The following is a 25,007-nucleotide window of genomic DNA, read 5'->3' on the forward strand; positions in this document are numbered from 1 at the left end:
GCTGCCCCATCTGCCGGCACCGCCTCTGCAGCTCCCATTGGAGCGCCAGAGGGGGCCATTGGAGCATGTAGGAGCTGGAGGGGGGCCGCTGCACATGACTTCCAGGAGCCGTGTGGAGCGGCCCCCGACCCTGCTCCTGGCTGGGATGGCCGTGCCCTGAATGAAAGGACAGAATTGAAGCGAGAGGCTGCTGTATGATGTACAGGCCAAAATAAAGTGCCTAGGACGAGTGTGTTTGACCAACGTCAATGTGTTACTGCCTCTAAATAGCTACCTGTTGTGCAGGGCCGTCCGTAGCGGGGTGCGGGGCCCAGGGCGGAAGTGATGAATGCGTCACTTCCTGGACAGACCCGTCACCTCTGGGACTGACCGCACTGGCCAATCGCACCGGCCTGCGGGGCCCCCCAAAGCACGGTTGCCCCAATTCACCCTACCCCAGGGACAGCTCTGCTGCTGTGTATAGCAATAGGGTGATATCCCCTCAAACAGCTTGTGAGCCCTCTAGTGGAGCTCGCGGTGCTGTACATTTCAGAAGGTGCCGGAAGAAACCGGCGGGAAAGCAGTGTGCGTTGGCGTGTACAGTTAATAAACAGGGTTATTTGTGCCCAGTGTGGTTTTTGTTATTGTTGTGTGAAGAGCCAAAGACCCAACAGCTCCCACATCCAGCCTCCTGCATTCGGCTAAATGGGAGCCGCGCCTTTTAAAATGATCCACAAAGCCACTCAGCTGTCCCTGTACAAGTCTCACCTAAGCCAGGATGTCCATTGACACCCGCAAGGCAGGCTGGCGTGTGCTGCCAGCACCAGTCAGAACTGCCTCATAGCGCCAAAGGCCAGACGGTCCCACCAGCGTGTCCGGTCTGACCTCTTGTATATCACAGGCAACCGCCACCCCCACCCTCCCCACACACACACACCATAAACCGACCCCACCTAGCCCATTTTTTTCCTGCTAGAGGAGCAGTTTTTATTAGAGAGATGGAAGCTCCAGTGTCAATTAGAACCATCATAGGAGCTTGATTTCCCTGCTGGATGTAGATATAGGGTCTTCCTCCTGGATCCCAGGTTAATTCTCCTATAGACCTCCACTGTTGGGCTCCTATGCCAAGTGGGGTTTCCACGTCCAGTGGGCTTCCCTAAGAGTATTCCTGATAATCTAAAGGAGCACTTGGGGTGGTTACCTCTGATATGCCTCCTCGCTGGTCCTGCAAGTTAAGAATCTCTGTCATAATATCAGCCAAGGGGGCATTATCCCATTTTTGTCTATCTCCTGGTTTTTCTGGCTGATTACTGCTTTCAGCTGACTGAGATCTTTGAAGGTCTGGGTACAGCTGACCCCTAGACTGGTTATTCCCCCTTCCCCTGAATTTAACTTTTGAGTGCCCTCCACGGGATCCTGCAAATCCCTTTGTTCCACTTTCATTTGAATAGGTGACTGTTGGCTCCATTGGCGCCACATACGCCACCCTTTCCTTTTTAATATTGGGTTTGGGTCTGACGTGGGTAGTTATTTGTTGTACCATCCCTTTTAATTCTCTTAAGGTGGCAGGGTGCCCGTCCTGCCAAACAGCAAGCTTGCCTGAATAATAGGGAAGTAGTGAGGCAGCGCAGTCCCTGAGAGATGGTACGGAGAAGGGGATTAAATCTAAATCCGTATTAGCGGGTACGGTTACTATACCAGCCATAATCTGCATTAGTGCCCACCAGGTGAGATAATTTTCAGGATCTTCGTTAGTGTCCTGAGTAGAAGCCACAGCTTGAGCAATAAAATTGCGCCTGCCTATCTGTTCTCCAAAGGTGGCCATTAGTGCTAGCTCACTATCATCAGCGCCAATTCTTATGCGGTCCAGGGCTGCTCGTATTTCTGGTGCCGCACATATGCCCATGAGGCAATAAATTTCCTGAGTGGTGAGTGCTTCTCTCCCTGCCAACAGGATGGCATTGGTACACCATTGGGAAAAGGTATCAGAGGGGTAGCCGTGTTAGTCTGGTTCTGTAAAGCAGCAGAGAATCCTGTGGCACCTTATAGACTAACAGATGTTTTTGCAGCATGAGCTTTCGTGGGTAAATACCCACTTCTTCAGATGCAAGATCGGGAGAAGGTTTCTCTATTTAGTGTTCCCAAATGATCAGCCATTGCTTTTAAGTCTGAGGCTGATGCTGGAATGATAGTGACCTGTTGATTCCCCCCACCGTCTACTGGGGTGGTCACGGTGCGCCGTTCTATGGCTACCACCAGAGCCACAAAAGACCCTCTTGTGGGTCATGCCAGATATCTCTCTGTCCAATTTCCCGGGGGTCCCAAATATCTGTGTCCCAATCCGAGTGTATTTTACATTCGGTTGGGTTCCATTCAGGGCCGGCTCTAGGATTTCTGCCGCCCCAGGCAGAAAAGAAGAGCGCCGCCCCCCCCCCCTGCGGCGCAGAGTGCAGCCCGAGCCCCCGCCCCCCCCAGGGGCGCGGCCTGCGGCCCCAGCCCCCGCCCCCGAGCGGGGCAGCACCGCCCTAGCCCCCAGCGGCGCGGCGATCCCCGGCCCGCGGCCCGAGCCCCAGTGGCGCCGAGCGCCGCCCTAGCCCCCGCCCCTCTCCCAAGCAGCGTGGCCCGAGCCCCCGTCCCCTCCTCCCGAGCGTCGCAGCCCGAGCCCCACCCACCCCCGAGCGGCGCGGCCCGGCCCAAGCCCCCGTCCCCACGAGCGGCGCGGAGCTCCGCCCCAGCCCCGCCCCCTCCCCAGCGGCCCGGCCCGAGCCCCGCCCCGAGCGGCCCGAGCCCCCTCCCGAGCGGCACAGCCCGCTGCCCCAGCCCCGCCCCAGTCGAACGGCGCGGCCCGCCCCAGTCTCCGGTCCCCACCCCTCCGAGCGGCGCGGCCGGCGGCCCTAACCCCCGCCGAGCGGCGCAGCGCACCGCCCTAGTCTCCGCCCCACAAGCGGCGTATCACGCCGCCCAAACCTAAAATAAGAAAACTAAACCCCGATCGCCGCCCCCTCCCAAGGCACCGCCCCAAGCACGTGCTTGGTAGGCTGGTGCCTGGAGCCGGCCCTGTTTCCATTCTCCTGATGTGACAGCCGCTACTTGGCGGGTCGCAAAACCTAATTTGTGTTTCAACTGCTTAATAATAGAATCTCAGTGGGTATGGCTTCCCGAGGCTTTGCCCTGTTCTAATGTTAATTTCTTAACCATGCCTTGTAGGATTTGGTTTTCTTTGATCAAAGCCTGATTTTCTTTTTCTAATTCTGTGAAGGCTGTAATTTGGTCCGTCAGAAATAGTTCTTTTACTTTCCTGTAACGCTTGTTTTATTATTTCCATTTGGTTGTGAGAATTTGTTGCCATCACTTTCCAATTTTCCACCCCTTTTTCTAATGGGGATATTTTTTCTGTTAAAAATATTTTCTCCTCTTTACAGGCTGTTAGGTGGAGGTAGCTGTTATTACAAGCCTCCCATAGCAGCCAGATTCCTGCGGCGTCTTTTTTTTTGCCGCAGTTAGGGGTTTGCATATGAGGATATATTGGGCCAATCTATCCTCTAGGTCCGAAATGGTGCAGATATCTGCAAGGGCTTGTTCAGTCCAAGGACTGTGCCCATATCTTTGAAGGATTTGTTGAAAAGGCGTTCTCTCTTTAATAAAAGGTGACGTAGAAGCTTTTGACTTCATTTCTTCCTTTGGGACTGTTTTCCCTTGCCTTTTCTTAAACATTTTTAATTTTGTTCAGCAAGCAGCACTGTCTGGTCCCTGGGACCCTCTTGTTGCCCCTGATTTTTCTTTTCCTGCTACCTATCCAGAGGCCAGCAGGTTTTGGTTAACCAAGAATAGAACTGTGCTCTGTAGAGCCGGTTGTGTGCACACAGATTGTTTACAATAAGTGAGGCAAAAATGCCAATAATCCCCCTTTCGCTATTCTCCACCAAAATGTTATACCAATAAAAAAAACTAGCAGGATCTTATTAAAGGGGACAAAACATTTGTCACATTTGTTTTATTATGGTATTTACAATAAAAGATAACAGTAAACAACATTTGGCTACTTATTCCTATGATTACTTGTGAATGGATATATCTCCATTCACATCTCCATCCATTCACACAATCATTCATACAAGTTCTGTGTAGATATTATAGTTACCAGCCTAAAGTTGCTTGTGACAGAATACTGGCCAGGTATCCTGCACACAAGAATGGAGCTGAGTCCGGGTCAGGTGCACCTGATGCTCCTGGAGGCTGGCAGCAGAACCGTAGACTCAAAGTCCTTAGTCTTCAGAGTCCAGTTTTATAGGAATTTATTCCTATGTCAGTCCATGAGAGTTGCTTCATTCTGCTGTTGCTAAATCAATCAGCAGGTGGCTGGCTCCATGCTGTCAGATGTTTATTTTTTTCTTCCTTTGAGGTGCTGGGGTGGATTCCAGTTCGCCCTCCGGGGGGTCATCTGGTTGATTCCACTTGATACCTTCTTCGGGGGACACTGAATTCTTCAGGCTGGTAACTCCCTAACCATTCATTCATTATTTAAACTAGGCACTCATTCCACATACATTCTTTATCTTAATCACATTTATTTCACTGTCTCTTTACCTTTCGGGGTGTTAGCAATTTATGTGAGACTCCTTGGTCTTTTAACATTAAAAAAAATAAAGTGAGATGAAAATGAATTTCCAGAGGGTGGGGGTCTTTATCTATATACTATAATAGCCACTGTTTTAGCTTACCATGGTGGTTACAAAGTAGTAATTACACAGTTTTGCCTGAGGCACAGGGTCAATTGACCGCTCACAAGCTGAGTCAATTAACCAATTAGCAGCTTACAGGGTCAACTGACAGCTCCCACACGGAGTCAATTAACCATTTAGCAGCTTACAGCTGCCATTACAAAGTAAATTAGCTAATACAAGTTTCACTTAGAGAACAGGCACTTAGAGTCAATTGAGGTTTAACAAGTTTTATACCAAGTATCTCTTTGAGCAGGCTTCACACAGACACAGCTGGTGGCTTGCAGGTTGGAGGCTAAATCTTGGGAATCATTTATTTCTAATGTAAACCTTTTAATTGTAAAGTCTCAAAATCATTTCTAACTATAAATCATTTTTCATATATATATATATATATATATATATATATATATATATATATATATATATATATAACACCATATTTAATATTCCTACACCTTTATTATTCTTTTGTTCTACTCTTACTTTTTATTGCATTGGCAAATTCCCCATATCACTATCTTCCTTATAAACAAAAAACAAACAAACGGCAATGGATGTTGAAAATAGCAATTCCAGTCCTAATAACCTACTTTTTCTACAGCAAGTTACAGTGGATCAGTATATATGATTTGGGAGAAATGAAGTAACAGCTGTCCAAACTGAGCTTGAGCCGTCCTGAATTCTGAGGTGTTCAAATCTGGAAGGTAGGTGCTGGGTGTGGGGGGGGAGCGCTGTTGGCTCCGTGGGGGAGCACGGCAGCTTGTATGCTGGTCTGAGTGGCATGGTAAGGGGGCTGGGGAGTTGGAGAAGGGGTAGGGAGTCAAGGGACAGGGAGCAGGTGGGGTTGGATGGGGCAGAGGTTCGGGGAGGCAGTCAGGGGCAGGGAGAAGGGGGGGTTAGATGGGTCAGAGGTTCGGGTGGACAGTCAGGGGACAGGCAGCGGTTGCATAGGCATGGGAGTCCCAGGGGTTTGTCAGGGGACAGGTAGGGGGTGGGGTCCTGGGGGGACCCTGCTTGCTTTGCTGGTGCCTAGAGCCGCCCCTGCACAGGAGACACAAAGAACCATTTGTGAGCTGCAGTCTGAGTATCCCTGGTCTATATTAAGCTCTGTGTCCTTTAGGGCTAACCCAGGCTCAGCAGCTGGGGATCTCTTGCATATACTCCGAAAGCCTTGCCCCTCAGCGTCCAAGCAGCACCGAGAGAGATACAGTCCCTTGTTGTACCCCACCTCCTCCTTTGTGCTCTGAGCTGTTGGGAGTTCAGCACTTCGCACTAGTTAATTCACTCTCCTGTCTGGTGAGTTACACAGTCACAGAGGCTCCCAACACAAATGCTCCAATATCACCTTACGATGTGGGATGCGACTGTCAGAAGTGAGATTAGTGAATGCTTGTGAGCTGTTGCAGCATTAAAGTCTAAGCACATTCTAATATAATGCTAATACCTATTTTAACACACAGGTGAGCCAGCCTGACCCCAGCTGAGTATTTGTCAGTGTCCTACTGAGACATGGGAACTTTGGCATGAGCTGATACCTGGTCTGCCAGTGTCACACCTACCCCCTCCCTGCCCCTTCCAACCCAATGAGCTCCTGGAAGGGAGTGAACAGGCTTTTTGAGGGCTAATTTTAATAATACTCTAGTTATGAGCCCCCTTCCACTGCCACCTCCTTTGCCTTTGTAAACGCATCAGGTTTGCTGCAGATCCAGTGTCTCTCGCTGGTGCATCGCAAGCTGCTGACCCTATTCTCGTCATTCAGATACGCGCAGTCCCCATCTGCTGTTATCGGAAACCTGCAAGACAGAAGCCAGGGAGCTGGTGTCAGGCAGGAGTTGGGCGTTTCCCGTCAGTCACAGACAGGGGGAGACACTCGCACCGCGCAGGGAACTGCTGCACTCACAGGCCCCCACGATTCCCCCTCCTGCACCAGCCACAGGCCCCACCCCCAGCGGGGGGCAGTGGGTAGCAGGGCCAGGAGAGGTTCTAAGATCAACTGGCCTCCATGGAGCATTTATGTCGGGGGGGGGGATAATTTAACCCCAGTTCCTGCTCCCCCCGCACATGCAGCTGGGTCTGGATGGGCCCCTGCAGGCCCAACCCACCCACACTGCCCCAGGGAGAGATTCCAGGTGAGTAGCAGCATAAGGAGCGGCAGTAATGCTGCACAGAAGAGCTGGGTCAAAAAGACTCACAGGTTGTTGAATTCGGTGCCGTTGGTCCATTTCCAGGGCTTCCCCGGGTCCCTCCGGAGGCCGATCCAGTGGTGGGGTTTGCCTTTATAGCGCAGCAGGAAATCCTAAAAACAGCAGAGGGAGAGGTGGTGTCAGAGCCCCGGCCCTGCTGCTCCCCCAGGCTCCGGGCAGGGAATCCCAGGTGGACACAGAAGGGCTCTGAGTGTTTCCAGGGGGGTGGCTGGGGATTTTCTCCTCCCTCTTGCCCAGCTCTGGGCAATTCAGTATTAACCCTCCCACCCCAAACCCAGCTCCCCTCACCCCAATCTGCCCTGGGCTGGGGCAGCTCTTGGGTGCTGCTGGGTCTAAGCCACATGGCAGGCTGCGGGGAGCAAAGCCACGTTCTGTGTCAAAGCCTCTCCATACAGAGCAGCTGAGCTCCCCTCACCATCGCAGGGGAAGAGGAAGGAAAGAGCCCAGCTGATCTCAATAAGAGATGCGGGGAGGGGCCAGGGATGAGAGAAGAGCCCCCCCCCCCCGCCAGTCAGAAGGGGACAGGGCTAACAGGAGCCTCCCCCATCCTCAGCTGGCTGCCCTGAAGCACTGGCTCTTCAAGTTGAGCTGGGATCTCAGCCCCATCTCCAGTCCCATGCAGCCCAGGAGACACCTGAGCCAGCCCAGCCCTAGAGAGGGACAGTCTCCTATTGGGAAGGCTGACAGGGGATGATCCCCACGGTCACAGACTGACACTAGAGCCACAGGGCCAGCCAGGCCTGGCATTCAGTGGCTGGAAGTCCATTCACTCCATCCTCCCAGCACAAGAGGGCTCAGAGCTGCTCCTCGCCCCACAGGGCAGAGCCCAGGTCGTACTGCAGCAGCCAGCGCTGAGCCAAGGCCAGGCCATTGCAACGAGAGTCTCTCACCAGGTCCTGCAGGGTGTCGATCGCAGTCAGGGAGGCACCGAGGGAGGAGCAGTTGCTCTGGCTGTTGTTCCAGTTCTCTTCAGCCTCAGAGAAATAGTAGCATTTCCCTCCATACCCAACCCAGCCGTCTGGGCAGCAGGGGCCCAGGGCAGCTGGAGGACGCCTAGACAGCAACACTGAAAATGGGAACATAACCAATGTCATAAGAGGGGACCTGCCCGTCTGTGGGGAAAGATGAGCCCCGGCACCCCAGGCTTCTGACACTGCCCTGGAAATGGCTGGGAGGGAAGGATGCTGGGAATCCAGCCCCCGAAGGGGGTTACTTGACCCCCATCTCACTGGGCTGCTGTCTCGGGTTCACGTTTAACAGGGATGCAACCGACAAACAGCTCCTGCTTCGAAGCACCAGAGAACCAGGCCCAAGGGGAGTGTTAGAGCAGGGGGTGGGCAGGGAGCTGCAGAGGGAGGGAACAGTTATCGGGCCAGCAGCAGGGAGAAGAGTGACACTGGATGAGAGATCAAGTTCAATCTGATTTGCCAGGTCTGTTACCCTGAGGAATCCTGCTAGCCTGGGGCCTGGGCTGCTTCTCCCCTCCCCCTGCTCTGCACTCGGCTCCCCAGGAGAGGCAGGTTGAGATGAAGATGGGAACAAACTCCCTTCCCTTCACCACACTGAACACCTGCTGCCCAGGCCCGTCCAGCACAGCCAGACACAGGGCGTTTGTTGTGATAAGTCTGCCTGGCAGGAAGGATTCCAGAGACACTCCCAGCCTGGGGGGACTAACACAGCTCAGAGCTTTTCATCCCAGGCACAAGAGCAACACCTGCAGGTTCAACAGAGCAACAAAAGGCAGGTGAATAGCTGAGAAGTGAAATAACTTTCAGTCAGGGAAATTGAGCTCCAGTCACAGGAAATGGCCAGTTACACTGACTGGCCAATTGCAACCTGATGCACTTCTCACCTACAGACATTTCTCCCCCCCCCATACAGGAGCTAGCCTCACCTCAGTGTAACCCTTTCAGTGCCAGGGAGAGCAGCAGCAGCAGGGCCACTCATGACTAACACCAAGCAGCTATTGGCAAGGTCAGTGCAGTAGGTGAATAACCAGAGGCAGGGTTATTAGGGTCAATATGGGGAAGAGTGGCTAAGCCAGTCCAAACACCATGTCAGTTAGTCTGCCCACCTCCCACACCTCCCGCCCCCAATCACTCCTGTTCACTCTCAGCCTCAGGGGGGTTTTGTGTTATCTCCCAGCCATTTTTGTGCATGTCACTTTTTTTGTACCTCATTTTGCACCACAATAATTCTGTAGCTAGTTTAAGCCTTCCCCTGGGGCTGGGCCATCAGTACATATGATGCTTTATAGTCCTGCTCAGTGTGTGATTTGTGTCACTCGTTTCAGGGAGCAACTGCAGCTGTGGGGCACAACTTCACATTGCACACCCTGTACAGAGCTGGATATGGGAATACACTGGTCCCCAGGAGAAAGGCTGCCAGGCCTGTGGGCCCTTCCAGTCCTGCCTAGGATGGACAGGGCACAGCAAGGAGCCCCTGACTGGTGTCATCTCCACTATCTGACCCCACTGCATCCTGGTGGCTCCCTGCACCCACAGGTGGGGAACCCCAAGCTCTCAGATCCCACCTTATGCTGTGTGAGCCAATGCTGCCCATTCCAATAGCCAGCCAGTCCAGCAGCAGGGAGCTGGGACTCATGGCCCACTTGTAGCAGGGCAGCTGGCACTGGTGTAAGGATGGGGAGGAAGTTACATTACTGCAAACCCCTTGCACAGATGTGCCAGAGCAGCATGTTCTGCTCTGGTAACTTACTGCAGCTAATTGCACCAGGGGAAGCCCCTTTCTGCACCACTGCAGTGCATCTATGTGAGCAGTTTGCACCAATCCAATTGCACTAATGTCATTACATTGCACGGAGGATTCCTAATGCAGACAGACCTGGCTTCACACCCCTCTGCCAGCTGCTAAACCCCCCTGGGGCCCAGTGATCAGATCCCAGGGCAACAGATAAATCCCACCCGTGATGGTCTCAGCCCCCCCTTCCCCCAGACTATTGGCAGATACAGCCGGGCTCACATTCACCATGAACAGCCGCCCTCTGCACTAGCACTCGCTGTCTGTGCAGGTGGGGGAGTCAATAGCGCTACCGGACCCTGCACTGCCGAGGTCACTAATTGGTCGGTTTCACATGGCATTAATGGAGGTGTCTGTGCTGCGTTCTACAGCTCATTTCAGTGACACGCCAGCGCCTGCCAGCCCGGCCCTGGGCACGACCCAGGGATGCAGGAAGGCCAGGCTGGTACCTCAGGGCGACACGCTGCAGGCAGAGGGCCCAGCTCATCGCTGCCCTGCACCTTCTGTCAATCACCCCCACTCTGCACGGGGGTACCAGCGACTGTGCCTGGGGCCCGGCAACAGTGACTTGGGCCCCAAGGGCTCAGAGCTGGGCTGGGGGGAGCTAATGTCAGTCAGATCGACCCGACACAGAGAGCGTCCAGGTGCAGGGGTTTGGGGGGAGCAGGAGGAGGGTCGTGGAGGAACATCCCCCAGGAACCCTCTGCCCCAGGGGCAGAAGCCAGACAGGCCGGGAGGAGAGACTGTGACTGTGGTGGCTCTAGGGGGAATGGAAGGCACAGAGAGGGGGCAGGGAGGGCTGAGAACTCACCTGCCAGGACAATAACAATGATGAGGAGACCTAGGGACACGGCTGCGAGGGCGACTGTGCATCCCCTGTAGTTACGAGGAGGTTCTGAAACACAAAGACCCGTCAGGCCGGGCCGTGAGGACACGTCTCACCGACAGCACCAGGGCTGGAGCTGCCCTAGAACATGCCCCGTTCTGTCGATTGCTCCCGTCAGATGCTCTGGGAGAGGCGCCCGGAGGCTCAGGCAGGCTGGGGCTGGCAGAACAGTCCCTCCTTCCCCTCAGCCCAGTGCCCTCCCCGGCACCCCCAGCCAGGCTGTCACGGGGCCTGGTGAGCTCAGGGGCACAGAGACAAGGACCCACATGTTCTGGTGGCAGGAGCTCGAGCTGCCTCCCGCCTCCCCCCACTGTGCCCCCCGCCGAGCGCTGGCTGGGCCCACACTGCCGAGTGCGCCTGTCCCCGCACACTGGGGTCTCACACTGGCCACACACAGCAGAAGGGGGGAGACGGAACCAGGCAGAGCTGGGCCAGGGCTGTCACAGGGGGTCTGACATACCCAGCCCAAAAGGCCCCTATCAGGGCCGGCTCCAGGATTTTTGCCGTCCCAAGCAAAAAAATTTTTGGCAGCCCCCTTTTTTGTGCCCTCCCTAACTCCACCCCTTCCCAACCCCTTCCCCAAATCCCCAGCCCCGCCTCCTCCCCTCGGGCGTGCCGCATTTCCCCTGCCCCATTGCTTCCTGCGGCCCCCCTGCAGCCCCCCTGCAAGCTCACCTCCGCTCCACCTGCTCCCCTGAACGCGCCGCCACTCAGCTTCTCACCCCCTCTGCCAGGCTTGCCACGCACAAAGGAAGTGGAGCGGTGGCGGCGCGCTCAGGGGAGCAGGCAGAGGCGAGCTGGGGCAGCGGGGGCACATTTCTAGGGGCAGCATGGCCAGCGCTGGAATGCCACCCCTAGGAATGTGCCGCTCAAAGCACCTGCTTGTTGTGCTGGTGCCTAGAGCTGGCCCTGTCCCCTGCCCAGCCCCACGGCCACCGCTGTGTGCGCCAGGCAGCAGCTGTGAGCCGGGATCGGTGCCCTGAGAGACACTGGTGGAGATCCAGTCCCTGCTGCCCACAGATAGGGGGTTGCTGGCAGGGGTGGCTCTAGGCATTTTGCCACCTCAAGCAGGGCAGGCAGGCTGCGAACCTCCCACAGGTGTACTTGCGGGAGGTCCGCCGAAGCCACGGGACCAGCGGACCCTCCCCAGGCAAGCCAGCCTGCCTGCCGCCCTCGCAGCAACTGGCAGAGCCCACCCCTGGCTTGACGCCCCAAGCGCTGGTGCCTGGAGCCACCCCTGGCTGTTGGGTCGCAGTTCAGAAGGGGCATTAGGACGCTTTTGCCCATCAGTTCAAAGGCAAAGAAACAGAGTCTGACCTGGGTAGCGAGGGAACAACGGGGACGCTTTTCTCAGCACAGAGAAACGTCATTTTCCCTCCCACCCCAAAACCATCCGCTTCCGTGATTTGTTCCCCGGCAGCGGAGCTCTTGTCTCAGTAAGAAACTTCAGTTCCTCCAGTTTAACCGCTTATTTTGCCCCCACCCCAATAGACCCCCTCCCCATCCAATCAGCGCACAGCCCCTCCCCACTACCCCCGCCCGACCCCTCCACCCGATCAGCGCACAGCCCCACCCCACTTCCCCGCCCGACCCTTCCTCACCCAATCAGCGCACAGCCCTCCCCAACCACCCTCCGCCTGACCCCCTCCCCGCCCGACCAGCGCACAGCCCCCTCCCCAACCACCCTCCGCCTGACCCCCTCCCCGCCCGACCAGCGCACAGCCCCCTCCCCACTTCCCCCCCGAACCCCTCCCCACCCGATCAGCGCACAGCCCCACCCCACTTCCCCGCCCGCCCCCACCCAATCAGCGCACAGCCCCCACCCCACTACCCCCGCCCGACCCCTCCCCACCCGATCAGCGCACAGCCCCACCCCACTTCCCCGCCCCCTCCCCACCCAATCAGCGCACAGCCCTCCCCACTACCCCTGCCCGATCAGCGCACAGACCCCTCCCCAATAGACCCCGGTTCCCCAGTGTGATCGATGCACCCACCCAGCTCCCTGCTCGCCCCCATCCCCGGCCCGTGCACAACGCCAGCCCCGCCTCACCTGCTGGCTCAGACCCCCAGCCCCCGATCGCTCCGCGGGCAGCCGGAGCCCGGCTCGCAGCTCGCCCAGGCTCGTATGTCCCCCCGGAGCCGGAGCCCCCCAGGGAGCGGTCTGGGAGCGCACCCGGCTGGCGGGCAGAGGGAGCAGCGAGGGGACGGGCTGCCTCGCCGGGAGCTGCCCGGCTGGGGAGAGGGTCCCACTGCTGCAGCCCCGCTCAGCGGAGCAGGTCAGCAACCGCCGGAGCGAAATGCCCCGGGAGCGGGATGGGAGCAGAGGAGTGCAGCGCCGCGTCCCTGCACCGGCCTTTTTATATATTTATACACCTCCGGTAACCAGCCTCAGGCTCTAACTTTTTTTTGCCACCCAAAGCAAAACAGAAGAGCCCCGCCCCGCCGAGCGTCACACCGCCCGAAGCCCCGCCCCCTCAGAGCGGAGTGCCGCGCCAAGCCCCCGCCCCCCAGCGCCCCGCACCAACCCCCCGCCCCCCTCCGAGCGACGCACCGAGCCCCGCCCCCAGCGCCCCGCCCCAAGCCCCGCCCCCTCCGAACGACGCACCAAGCCCCGCCCCCAGCACATCGCACTAAGCCCGCCCCTCCGAGTGACGTACAAAGCCCCCGCCCCCTCCGAGTGACGCATTAAGCACCGCCTCCCAAGCACCCGGCACCAAGCCCCGCCCCCTCCGAGCGACGCACCAAGCCTCAAGCCCCGCCCCCCAGGCCCCCCAGGCCGCCGTAGCACGGCCCTGCCCGAAGCCCCACCCCCAGAGCCCTGGCACAGAAACAAAAATCCCCCCCAGCGTTGCCTTGAGGAACCAAAAAAAGAACAAACCCCTGCGCCCCCCCCCAGGTGCCGCCCCAAGCACGTGCTTGGTCAGCTGGTGCCTGGAGCCGGCCCTGTCTAGCCCATCTCTGACTGGGTAGCCTTTTATCCTGTCCCCTCTTATCCGTCGCCCCCCTAACAACCCTAATCTTTTCAGTTACTCTTCGTAGGAGGTCTTTCCCAGGCCCTTCGGCCTCGCTGAGCCAGTCTGGTTCTCCCATATTCATTTTTGAGAGGGGCTGACGGGTACTGCACACAGTTTTCCAGATTGACGGCCTTTCACTACCCCAGTTCTTCAGCTGGCCATAGAGCCTTCTAGGGTAGAAAAGATCTGACTGGCTAATGTAAAAAAACAAGCATGAAACAAACATATCAAACCCTTCTCAGTCCTTTAGCTCAACAAAAAGGGGGTCCCCCCTTTTTTGGCCCCTCTACAAATCACATCACCAGGTCACTCTGAAACCTCTCTTAACCAAGACAAAAATATTTACTAGGATCTCTAGTTGCTTGTGGCCTCTCTTCCGTCATCTTGTGGCCAATCAGCAGCGGGACTGTTGTCTCTCCACCTGCCAGGAAGCAAAAGAGATTGTCACTCAAGGGCAGTTATTTTAATTGTGCACTTTCCCTTTAAATCCATCAGGAATGGGTCGTGTGATAGACCTAATGCAACATGCATCGCCCCATCCGAACCCTCTCCCCATCCAGCTGGGTGTTTTAAATGCATGTGTTGCCAGGCAATCCCCATAGTCATTGCGCCCCCGGCCTTAACAGCGTCCAATGCCTGACAGTCCCCACACCGCTGGCACAGATAAATCACCTCCCTACTCGCTGCTCCCCTGCCCGCACGGCCAAGCATCACATCTGACATAGCGTCACACTGAGAGCACATGCTGCGTTGCTTTGTCCACCACGACCACCTGCCCCCCACCTCCAGGCTGAGATAACAATCCCAGTGCTGCCCCCCGCCCCTGTTGCATCGCGGGAGCATGAACGGAGTCTGACAACCAAATGCGATCGTAAGCAGAGCCCGAGTTTATTCTATCCCAGCATGCTTTTATACAGAATTTCATTCAGCAATCAGGCAATAACAAATTGATTAATTAAATTAACAGAAACAACTGTAACCAATTGGGATAATTATCATCCGACACACCTGTCTAGTTATTTATCCTAATTACAGTTAAATGGTTAATGAAAACAAAACCTAGAGCCAGGTCTTCACATGCAGCTCCAGCACAGTAATTTATCTCAGAAGCCCAACAACCTCGGCGTCTCCTATTATTTATCCCACACGCCCCCTCCATCAAGACCCTGCTCTCAGGGGAGGGGAGGGGCCTCAGGGATAAGTGGTTGTGTGGGGGCGCGGCTGCAGAGGGAAGGGGCAGTGTGGGGGCAGGGCTACAGTTTGGGTGCTTCCCCCTCCCCCACACACTTTTAGGGCACTTCCGCTGCCCCGCGTCAATTTCAAATTCTTATCAATGGAAATAGGTTTTGCTCCTTTTGAGTGTATGTGCGGTGAAGCTAAACTTTCCTAGCATTTAAGGACAAAAATCTAATCCTTCCAACCCAATGTACAAGGGACTTTGTTGGCTTCTCCCACCAATATGGGGCAGCAGCAGCAAATGCATTGGCCTACAGCAGTGGTTTTCACCTTTTTTCATTTGCAGACCCCTAATCAATTTTGAACGGAGATGCAGACCCCTTTGGAAATCTTAGACCAAGGCCCTGTCTGCACTGGCAAGTTTCTGCGCAGTAAAGCAGCTTTCTGCGCTGTAACGCCCGAGGTGTGTACACACTGCCAAGCCACTTAGTGCACAGAAACTGTGTCATCGCAGCACTTTAAAAAACCACCCCAGCGAGAGGTGTCCGGCTTTCTACGCTGGGGCTACAGTGCTGCGGTGCCGGTGTAGACACCGTGGTGATTACAGCGCTGCGATTGGCCTCTGGGAGGTGTCCCACAATGACTGCTCTTGCCTCTCTGGCCATCGGTTTGAACTCTACTGCCCTGCCCTCCGGTGACCAACCGTCATCCCCAGCCCATAAATTCCTTGGGAATTTTGGAAGTCCCCTTCCTGTTTGCTCGGTGATGTGTGCAGTGGTTTCAGCGCATCTTTCCAGGTGGCCATGCGTGCTCCATGCTCAGGCCATCCCCTGTTTGGAGCAATGCCGAGCTGCTGGACCTCATCAGCATTTGGGGAGAGGAGGCAGTGCAGTCCCAGCTAGGGTCCAGCTGTAGGAATTATGATACCTATGGACGAATTTCACAATGCATGACAGAAAGGAGCCATGACACGGTGCAGTGCAGGGTCAGAGTGAAGGAGCTGCGGAACACCTACCACAAGGCAAACCGCCGCTCCGGTGCTGTGCCCACGAGCTGCCGGTTCTACAGTGAGCTGGACACGATACTTCGGCAGCGACCCCACCTCCACTCTAAACAAGGCCGCCCAGAGGATTCAGGGGGGCTGGGGACTTCGGTGGCGGGGGTCCTTCTGCTCCAGGTCTTTGGGGCACTTCGGCGGCGGGTCCCGGAGCGAGTGAAGACCTTGCCAGCCCACAGCGTGTTAGACGGGTAGTTAAACACTGGGCGTTATTTATCATTCGAAGGAATGGAGTGCGGAATACAATAGACACACGCACGCAAGGGGGCATCTTCTGTCTCATCTTACACACTTGCAAATGGGTCTCTCCTGAAACCGGATCCTCTTCCCAGCATGAGGTCACATTATAATAGGCACCCGGGAGAGAAAACAGGCACACAGATCGGGGGGTGCAATGGGTGCACACCCGCACTACGGAACAACTCAGACACACCACAGCGGGTAGAAATCCGACACGTGTCTTGGTGCGTTGTGTGGGCGTGGGGATTAGGACGCACACACTGAGGGGGCGTGAAGGAACACGCGTATGTGGACACGCACACGCCCATTTGGCAGCAGAGACGCAGGGTCGTCCTTACCTATATGCAAAGTACGCAGCTGCGTAGGGTACCGGGAAATTTGGGGCACCAAATTGCCCCAACTTTCCTGGTGCCCTACGCAACTGCGTGCTGCTCCAGTGGCCAGCCCGATCCCCCGGCTGGCTGAGCCGCCCAGGAGAGCCGCTCCCACCCCTGCTCTGCCTCTTCCACATGGCCCCTGCTCTGCCTCTTCCCACCCCTGCTCCGCCCCAGCCCTGCCCCACTCCCCCCCTTCCCCAAAGCCCCCACCCCTGCTCCGCCCCAGCCCCGCCCCCACTCCATCCCTTCCCCAAAGCCCCTGCCCCTGCTCCACCCGAGCCCTGTCCCACTCCACCCCTTCCCCAAAGCCCCACCCCTGCTCCACCCCAGCCCCACCCCACTCCACCCCTTCCCAAAGCCCCACCCCTGCCCCTCCAGCTCTGCCCCACTCCACCCCTTCCCCAAAGCCCCTGCCCCTGCTCTACCCCAGCCCCGCCCCACTCCACCCCTTTCCCCAAAGCCCCCACCCCTGCTCCACCCCAGCCCCACCCCACTCCACCCCTTCCCAAAGCCCCCACCCCTGCCCCTCTCCAGCTCTGCCCCACTCCACCCCTTCCCAAAGCCCCTGCCCCTGCTCTACCCCAGCCCCACCCCACTCCACACCTTCCCCAAAGCCCCACCCCTGCTCTGCCCCAGCCCTGCCCCCTCCACCCCTTCCCCAAAGCCCCCACCCCTGCTCCACCCCAGCCCCGCCCCACTCCACCCCTTCCCCAAAGCCCCTGCCCCTGCTCCACCCCAGCCCCACCCCACTCCACACCTCCTCAAAGCCCCACCCCTGCTCTGCCCCAGCCCTGCCCCACTCCACCCCTTCCCAAAGCCCCCACCCCTGCTCCACCCCAGCCCCACCCCACTCCACACCTTCCCCAAAGCCCCTGCCCCTCTCCAGCCCTGCCCCACTCCACCCCTTCCCCTGAGCAACATCCCGGGGGACTGCACTCATCGGGCAGCGGGAAGTGGAGCCACCCAGCGCCAGTCCCCTCCGCTCCGCCAGCTTGTGCTGGGGGGCAGTTTCCACCTGCCCCTAAATCAGAGACGGGTCTGTAACGGAAACTGCGATGGGCTGTACAGACCCCACGCTCCCCAGGACGGGGGTTGTGAGAGCCGGGGGGGGGGGCAGTCAGCCCCACCCATTACACCAGTGCCTGGAGAGAGGAGTTAAACGAGGAAAACCCGGCTCAGAGGTGGATCTCTTGAGCTAGCCCCCTGGACGAAGGACGGACGCCAAAACGTCAGAGCCTCCTTGGCTGGGTCCTTTTGCTTCCCAGAACTAGTCTGGTTCCCCCTTTTTCAGGATGAACAGAAGAGAACCCGGGAAGAGACTGTGAGAAAGGCCCAGCTATGGGCCGCGGTGGGAAGCAGCCGGGGGATACAGCAGAGGGTCTGAACATACGCACCTTATGTGCTTCTGACAGGGTCCCTGGGCTGGCGCCAAGAGGAGAAGATGAGCCTGGATGGGAGCCTGAAGATGGGCTGAAGCTCCGGCGGGATTCTACCAGACCCCTGGCCTGTGGCAGGGGATGTGCTGGCCAGCGACTAGATTCTGCTTCCCCCACTCCTGCTAGGGCCTCCTCACCCACATGGCTCTGTGATGTAAATACAAGCCACTTCCAATTCCCACACAGGGAGATTTCCATTAGCACAAATCCAGAGCCTGCTTGGTTCTGATGCCCACAGAGGTCAGCGAAAGGCCGTACTGGGCTTCGGATCAGGTCCCTAGTCTCTTTCGACCTGCCTCATAATTTACCGCGCCAGGAAGGACGGTTAAAGCGCTGGACTAGGCCCCAGGGGCGCTGGCTTCAATTCCCAGCTCTGCCACAGACAACCCTGCTGCGTCTCTCTGTGTCTCAGGTCCCCGTCTGTAACGTGGCGCTGTGAAAATTCCTGTGCTGGGAAAAAATGTTTCAGTGGGAGGCTCAGACGCTGCAGTCAGATTCCTTCCCAACTCCCAGAATAGCTCCCTTCCCAAAATCAGCTGTATAAAAGAGAGATTTCTTCTGTAAATAACCCCAGAGAGGCAGGGCTGGGGAGTAAACGAATGACTGAGATCTGTAAATACAGCGTACATTCTTCAGAGACTACATAAGGACATTCGCATGGAATGTCACCGATTGCTTGATACAAACCATCTGCTCATCGTCAGTTTCATTTTTAAGCTCCTCAGGGAGAGGGGCCGGGGAGGTTTATTCATCATTCTACAGCGTTTGGTGCATTGTTGGTGCACAAAGCGAGGCTCTGTCGTCGGTTCCTCCAAGATCAGAGACCCTTTGGCAGAGAAGAAATGTGAAATCCGAAGACCAAAATGTATTTCCTGTGTTCTTGTGCTCAGCAGCTGAGGCCCCTGGGATTCGGGGGAGGAGATGTTTAGAGCAAGAGAAGCAGCTTTTAAATGACTTTGAGGGAGATACACTGGCACCAGCCTGAAGGCGTGAAGCCTGTCAGCTTAATTATGGGCAATGCCGCACTACTGCCCCTAGGCCCGTCTCTGTCACTGGCATGAAAATGCACATGGTCCTCCCTCCAATTCCACCCCCAAGGAAGGAATTTAAACAGGGCTTCAATTCAACCGGAGCTGGCTGGAGCGGAGTGTCAGTAAATATTTTCAGACCTCTGGGAGGCCATGAGCCGGCCCCCTGGGTGAAGCCTGGAGCCCTCAGCCTCGACACTTCCTGTGGGGCAGAAGCCCCGACCCCCAGAACCACACGGGCCTGAAGCTCCAGGCCCCCTGACCTGCAGCTGAAGCCTGGAGCTCTGAATGGGGACCTACAATCTCTGGGCAGGTCCATATTTAAAACGCTGCATCAGCATCACTGCGCCGCTGTGCCACTTTAATGAAGACGCTTTACGCTGACGGGAAGAGCTTCTCCCACTGGCTAATTAATCCACCTCTGCGAGAAGTGGTAGTTATCTCAGTGAGAGAAGCTCTCTTCTATCTGTGCCTATCCGTCCATCGCGGCAGATTTCTGCGTTCCTAGCTGCCTACCCTTTCATCGCGGCAGAGTTCTTTCTTTTCCTTCTCAGGCCTCATCTAAAACATTTTATTGACAAAACTTTCTGTCAGCACAACCCATATTTAATTTAGTGTCCTGCTGAGAAAACCCATCGCTTTGGCCAGCGTAGAAATATTCCTCCTCTCTGACCGACATAAGCCCCCTGCTAGTATAATTCTGATATAACGGTGCAAAAAGAGTAGATCATGGGACGGAACAGAGGGACTCAAGGGAATTTGATTCCAAAATCTCAGAGAGGAACGAGGGTATCCCACAATGCATAGCGGCTGCCCCACAATGCACAGCGACAATTTCCCACAAAGCAGTGCTCCAGAAGGTGGTTCAGAGGACACCAGGATACCTACCCACAACGCAGCCCCTGTTTTGCCAATGCAACCTGATGCTTTGTGAATGCGTTTTGACAAAATTGCTTTGTCGGTAGCAGAATGCCGGCAGAACTCCTCACCCTGCAGTTATGGAATAACCTGCCCCCAGGGGAAGTTCCCTGCTAGCTAGCTGGGTGCCTGCCTGCCTTAACCCCATTTGAAAACCTCAGTCACAAAACTTTCCAGTGTAGAACAGGCTTCATATTGCCACTCATCACTGTGGTAACTGGCCACCTCCCATGAGAGAGGAGAACTGAGTCCACACACTTGGTGGCTGAATTATTATTATTATTTCTATTTCTATTCTTTTCTATTAATGCAGGATTGGAGACCCATTGGGCCGGGACATATTCCCACCTAGGCAGTGTAACCTAGTGGATACAGCATTGTCCTGGACTCAGGAGATCTACCTTCTATGCCATTGGCCTGCAAGGTAACCTTGGGTAAGCTACTTCCCTCCCCTGTGCCTCAGTTTTGCCATCTGTAGAACGGGGATAATGATACTGAGCTCTTTGTGAAGCGCTTTGAGGTCTGATAAGAGCACAAGATAAGAGCGAGGGATGACTGTGTACATGGACATCCCTAACACACATAGCAAGAAGATGCTCCCTGCCCCCACCTCAAAGTCTAAGAGCAGAGCCAGTGGGTTGATACAGACTAGAGGAGAAAAAGACAGCCTGGTGCCAACTGGATGCAACAAACAGCTCCCAGTAGGAGTTCTGGGGTCAACAACGTAATTGGTTTTAAGAGCGAGCTGGACAAGTTTATGAGGGTGATAGCATGACGGGGGCGGGGGGTCAGATTTATGTCTCATGCTCCTAAAAGTTCATGCTTCAGGGTCTCGGCCGGACCCCGGGAGGGTCAGAAAGGGATTCCCACCCCCCAGTGTATTCTGGGAGGGTTTTTTTTTTGTTTAATCTCCTTCCTCTGAAGCATGAGGCATGGCCACAGCTGGAGATGGGACATTGGATGGAGAGGGCCAGCGCTCTAAGGTGGTCCTGAGAATTCTCTCTGTCTGGTGCTTTTCTGGCTGGTTCTTGCCCCCATGGTCCGGGTCTAACTGCTTGCCCTAGGTGGGGTCGGTTTATGGTGTGTGTGTGTGGGGAGGGTGGGGGTGGCGGTTGCCTGTGACATACAAGAGGTCAGACCGGACACGCTGGTGGGACCGTCCGGCCTTTGGCGCTATGAGGCAGTTCTGACTGGTGCTGGCAGCACACGCCAGCCTGCCTTGCGGGTGTCAATGGACATCCTGGCTTAGGTGAGACTTGAACAGGGACAGCTGAGTGGCTTTGTGGATAATTTTAAAAGGCGCAGCTCCCATTTAGCCGAATGCAGGAGGCTGGATGTGGGAGCTGTAGGGTCTTTGGCTCCTCACACAACAATAACAAAAACCACACTGGGCACAAATAACCCTGTTTATTAACTGTACACGCCAACGCACACTGCTTTCCCGCCGGTTTCTTCCGGCACCTTCTGAAATGTACAGCACCGCGAGCTCCACTAGAGGGCTCACAAGCTGTTTGAGGGGATACCACCCTATTCCTGTACACAGCAGCAGAGCTGTCCCTGGGGTAGGGTGACTTGGGGCAACCGTGCTTTGGGGGGCCCTGCAGGCCGGTGCAATTGGCTGGTGTGGTTGGTCCCAGAAGTGACGGGTCTGTCCCGGAAGTGACGCGTTCATCACTTCTGCCCTGAGCCCCGCACCCCGCTAGGGACGGCCCTGCACAACAGGTAGCTATTTAGAGTCAGTAACACATTGACGTCGGTCAAACACACTCTTCCTAGGGGCTTTATTTTGGCCTGTACATCATACAGCAGCCTCTCGCTTCAATTCTGTCCTTCCATTCAGGCCATGGCCATCCCAGCCGGGAGCAGGGTCGGGGGCCACTCCACACGGCTCCCGGAAGTCGCGTGCAGCGGCCCCCACTCCAGCTCCTATGTGCTCCAATGGCTCCCTCTGGCGCTCCAATGCGAGCTGCAGAGGCGGTGCCTGCAGATGGGGCAGCATGCAGAGCCACCTGGCCATGCCTCCACATAGGAGCCGGAGAGGGACATGCCACTGCTTCTGGGAGCTGCTTGAGGTAAGTGCCGCCCACACCCTGCACCCCTGAGCCTCTCCCCATTCCCCAACCCCCTGACCCAGCCCTTATCCCCCTCCTGCCCTCTGAACTCATTGATCCCAGCCTGGAGCACCCTCCTGCACCCCAAACCCCTCATTCCCAGCCCCACCCCAGAGCCTGCACCCCCAGCTGGAGCTTGCCCCCCTTCCAGCACCCCAACCCCCTGCTCCAGCCCTGATCCCCCTCCCACACCCTGAACTCCTCATTCCTGGCCCCACCCCAGAGCCTGCACCCCTTCCCGCACCCTAACCCCAATTTTCTGAGCATTCATGGCCCGCCATACAATTTCTATTCCCTGATGTGGCCCTTGGGCCAAAAAGTCCCCCTCCCCCCACCCCGCTTTAGACAGAAAACTGAAAGGGACGGACGATGTGAGGCTATTGCAAAGAGTGTCGCTAGCTGAAACGTGAGACCCGCTGTGCAGTGGACTAAGGATGTGGTTAGTAGCAGGTAGCTAAAAAGGCTCCTGTGAAAAGTTGTAGGTCAGAGCCTCAACTAGAGTAAATTAGCAGAGCTCTGTTGGATTCAGTGGCTCTACAGCTAACGTACATCAGCTGAGAACCAGGGTCTATTGACTCCCATGGACCCTGGGCCGATTCACAGCGACTGGGAATCTGGCCCTGTTGATTCATAAGAACATAAGCACGGCCACACTGGGTCAGACCAAAGGTCCATCTAGCCCAGTATCCTGTCTTCCGACAGTGGCCAATGCCAGGTGCCCAGAGGGAATGAATAGACCAGGGGATCATCCAGTGATCCATCCCCTGTCGCCCATTCCCAGTTTGTGGAAAATATTGGCTAGGGACACTTCAGAGCATGGTTTTGTATCCCTGTCCATCCTGGCTAATAGCCACTGATGGACCTATCCTCCATGAACGTATCTAGTTCTTTTTTGAACCCTGTTATAGTCTTGGCCTTCACAATATCCTCTGGCAAGGAGTTCCACAGGTTGACTGTGTATTGGGTGAAGAAATACTGCCTTTTGTTTGTTTTAAACCTGCTGCCTATTAATTTCATTGGGTGACCCCTAGTTCCTGTGTTATGAGAAGGAGTAAATAACACATCCTTATTTACTTTCTCCACACAACTCATGATTTTATAGACCTCTATATTCCAGTAGAGCTATGGCTAATTTACTCCAGCTAGAGATCTGACACTATGGCCAATTTGTAGCAGCCAGGAGCCTGGCCCTAAAGTTCTGTTAATACTTATTACCAACTGTCAGGCATCCCCATTTTCTGCTGGCCTGAAAAGAGACTAATTTTGTCCCGGGAAGAGCTCGGGTCATGATGCAAAATCAATAGTCAAAGACTTCAGCCAATGGCTCGTGCAGGGGCGGCTCCAGACCCCAGCATGTCAAGCACGTGCTTTGGGGCGGCATGCCATGGGGGGCGCTCTGCTGGTCGCCGGGAGGGCAGCAGGCTGGGTGCCTTTGGCGGCACGCCTGCGGGAGGTCCACCGGAGCCGCGGGACCGGCGAGCGTCAGAGCGCCCCCCGTGGCATGATGCCGTACGGCTAAATGTGGCGGCTAAATGTCTAGAGCCGCCCCTGGGCTCATGTGACTAGTTTGTTCTTCTGTTGTATCCGATTCTGACCTCTGGTATTCCTGCTAGTAATATACATCCATTGTGTGATAGACCCAGGCCAGTTGGGTACAGCAGAATAGCAGAAGGCAGATATATTGGCCACTGGATAACAGTTTTCTGTTCCCTGACTGACCAGAGCTGGGGCTGCTCCAGGCTAATGAGAACACCTGACTCCAATTAAGCTGCTAAGAGTCAGGTGAGGTGACTAAACCCAGTAACCTTAATCTGTCTGCTTGCTGGGACCCCTCACCCCCTTCCCCATTCTGCACGTCTCATGCTTCTGCAGCTGCCCCTGTCCCCCTTGCCTGGATCCCACCCTGATCACCCCTCGGTCTTTGCTCACATGCTCCCCACCTTGTCACAACCCAATGGCCCCCTCCCTCAGGTCCCTTGGGGAGGCAGATCAGCATTGTATGTTGCTAATGTTGCAAGCATCGCAAGGCATTTTGGGAAGGGTTAAAGGTGTGAGAGTGGAGTGGATGATTCCTTTGCAGGTTGCAAGAGGCCAAAGAGGGAGGAAGGAAGAGTGCAGAGAACGGGTTACCTTGACACTTCAGCTCCGAAGAGAAGATGCTGGCCCCAGTCCAAGGTCCCGGCGCTCGACAACCTGAGCAGGGCCGCAGAGATTTCAAAAATGAGCGAGACGGCAAGGTCAGCGAAGGGGAAAACAAAGTCTCGCATCCCTGGAGCCGGTGTGTTTTGGGAAAGCTGAGGAGGCCACAGAAAGTCGGTTTGGACTGGAACAAAGAGCACCAGGAACAGAGGTCCCTGAACAAAACACCCCCAGAAGAACCCAGGACTTAAAAACCCTCCCAAGAGCCAAAGCAAGTTGGAGAAAACAGTGGACACTGGATGACTCGTGCATGGGACAAGAACTCCTGTCCACCCCCCCTCTTCTTCTTACATTACACCCCGGCTTGGCCAGCCTTGGGTAGTGTGGGTGTGAGTATGAAAGGGGGTTAGGGCTTGGGGCACTAACGCTTTCTTCCTTCCTCTGAGTGACATGGGAACCCCCAGCACTCTCTGCTGCTGTTTTATTAATAAAGCTTTAAAACTTAGACACTTGGTGTGCTTCGTCATCTCCTCCCCTAACGATCCTGCAGCCTCAGCCTGATCACCTGACGCCTCAGGCAGCTTGGTAACAAAAATTTGTCACAATCTCCCCCACTGCTGGGAGTCAGCCCGTACACCCTGAATCCGCCCTGGCCTCTGCTCTCCATGTCACCTACCTCCCCTCCGGCTCTGGCATGGGAACCCCACATGACCCAGCTCTCCATCGCTGGGATCTCTCCCCCACCCCCTACAGCCTGCTCTCCGTCACACTGACAATTTTAAAAATCAAAATGGGATGTTTTTCTAGAGGATCGGCTCTTGTTCAAGCTGGGATTAATTCAGGGCAGTCCTATGGCCTGTGTTATACTGGTCATTTTAGCTTAGCACAGTGATCCCTTCTGGTCTTGGAATCCACAAGTCTATGACATAAGAACATAAGAATATAAGAATGGCCATAC

General features: G+C 55.8%; 1 protein-coding gene across 1 annotated transcript; it reads right to left on the bottom strand.

Moving 5' to 3' along the window:
* Positions 1–5,710: 5,710 nt before the first annotated feature.
* Positions 5,711–18,363, bottom strand: LOC120383777 (C-type lectin domain family 2 member D-like). The gene is made up of 6 exons (XM_039502008.1): positions 17,812–18,363; positions 13,914–13,988; positions 10,479–10,562; positions 7,798–7,973; positions 6,896–6,999; positions 5,711–6,496 (listed from the first exon to the last, which is right to left on the bottom strand). Exons 2-6 carry the CDS (start codon positions 13,948–13,950, stop codon positions 6,346–6,348), a joined length of 552 nt encoding a protein of 183 aa, XP_039357942.1. The 5' UTR covers positions 13,951–13,988; positions 17,812–18,363; the 3' UTR covers positions 5,711–6,345.
* Between the last annotated feature and the right edge of the window lie 6,644 nt (positions 18,364–25,007).

Source organism: Mauremys reevesii, linkage group 15 (assembly GCF_016161935.1).
Source record: "Mauremys reevesii isolate NIE-2019 linkage group 15, ASM1616193v1, whole genome shotgun sequence".
Classification (NCBI taxonomy): Eukaryota; Metazoa; Chordata; order Testudines; family Geoemydidae; genus Mauremys; species Mauremys reevesii.

Bases quoted from the DNA above. Each gene is read 5' to 3' on its own strand.
- LOC120383777 (XM_039502008.1), bottom strand. From the start codon at position 13,950: ATGACGGAAGAGAGGCCACAAGCAACTAGAGATCCTA. The intron at 7,000-7,797 runs GTGAGAGACTCT...TGCTGTTTTTAG, and splicing joins TCGACACCCTGCAGGACCTG to GATTTCCTGCTGCGCTATAA. The intron at 6,497-6,895 runs GTGAGTCTTTTT...TCTGTCTTGCAG, and splicing joins GGCACCGAATTCAACAACCT to GTTTCCGATAACAGCAGATG.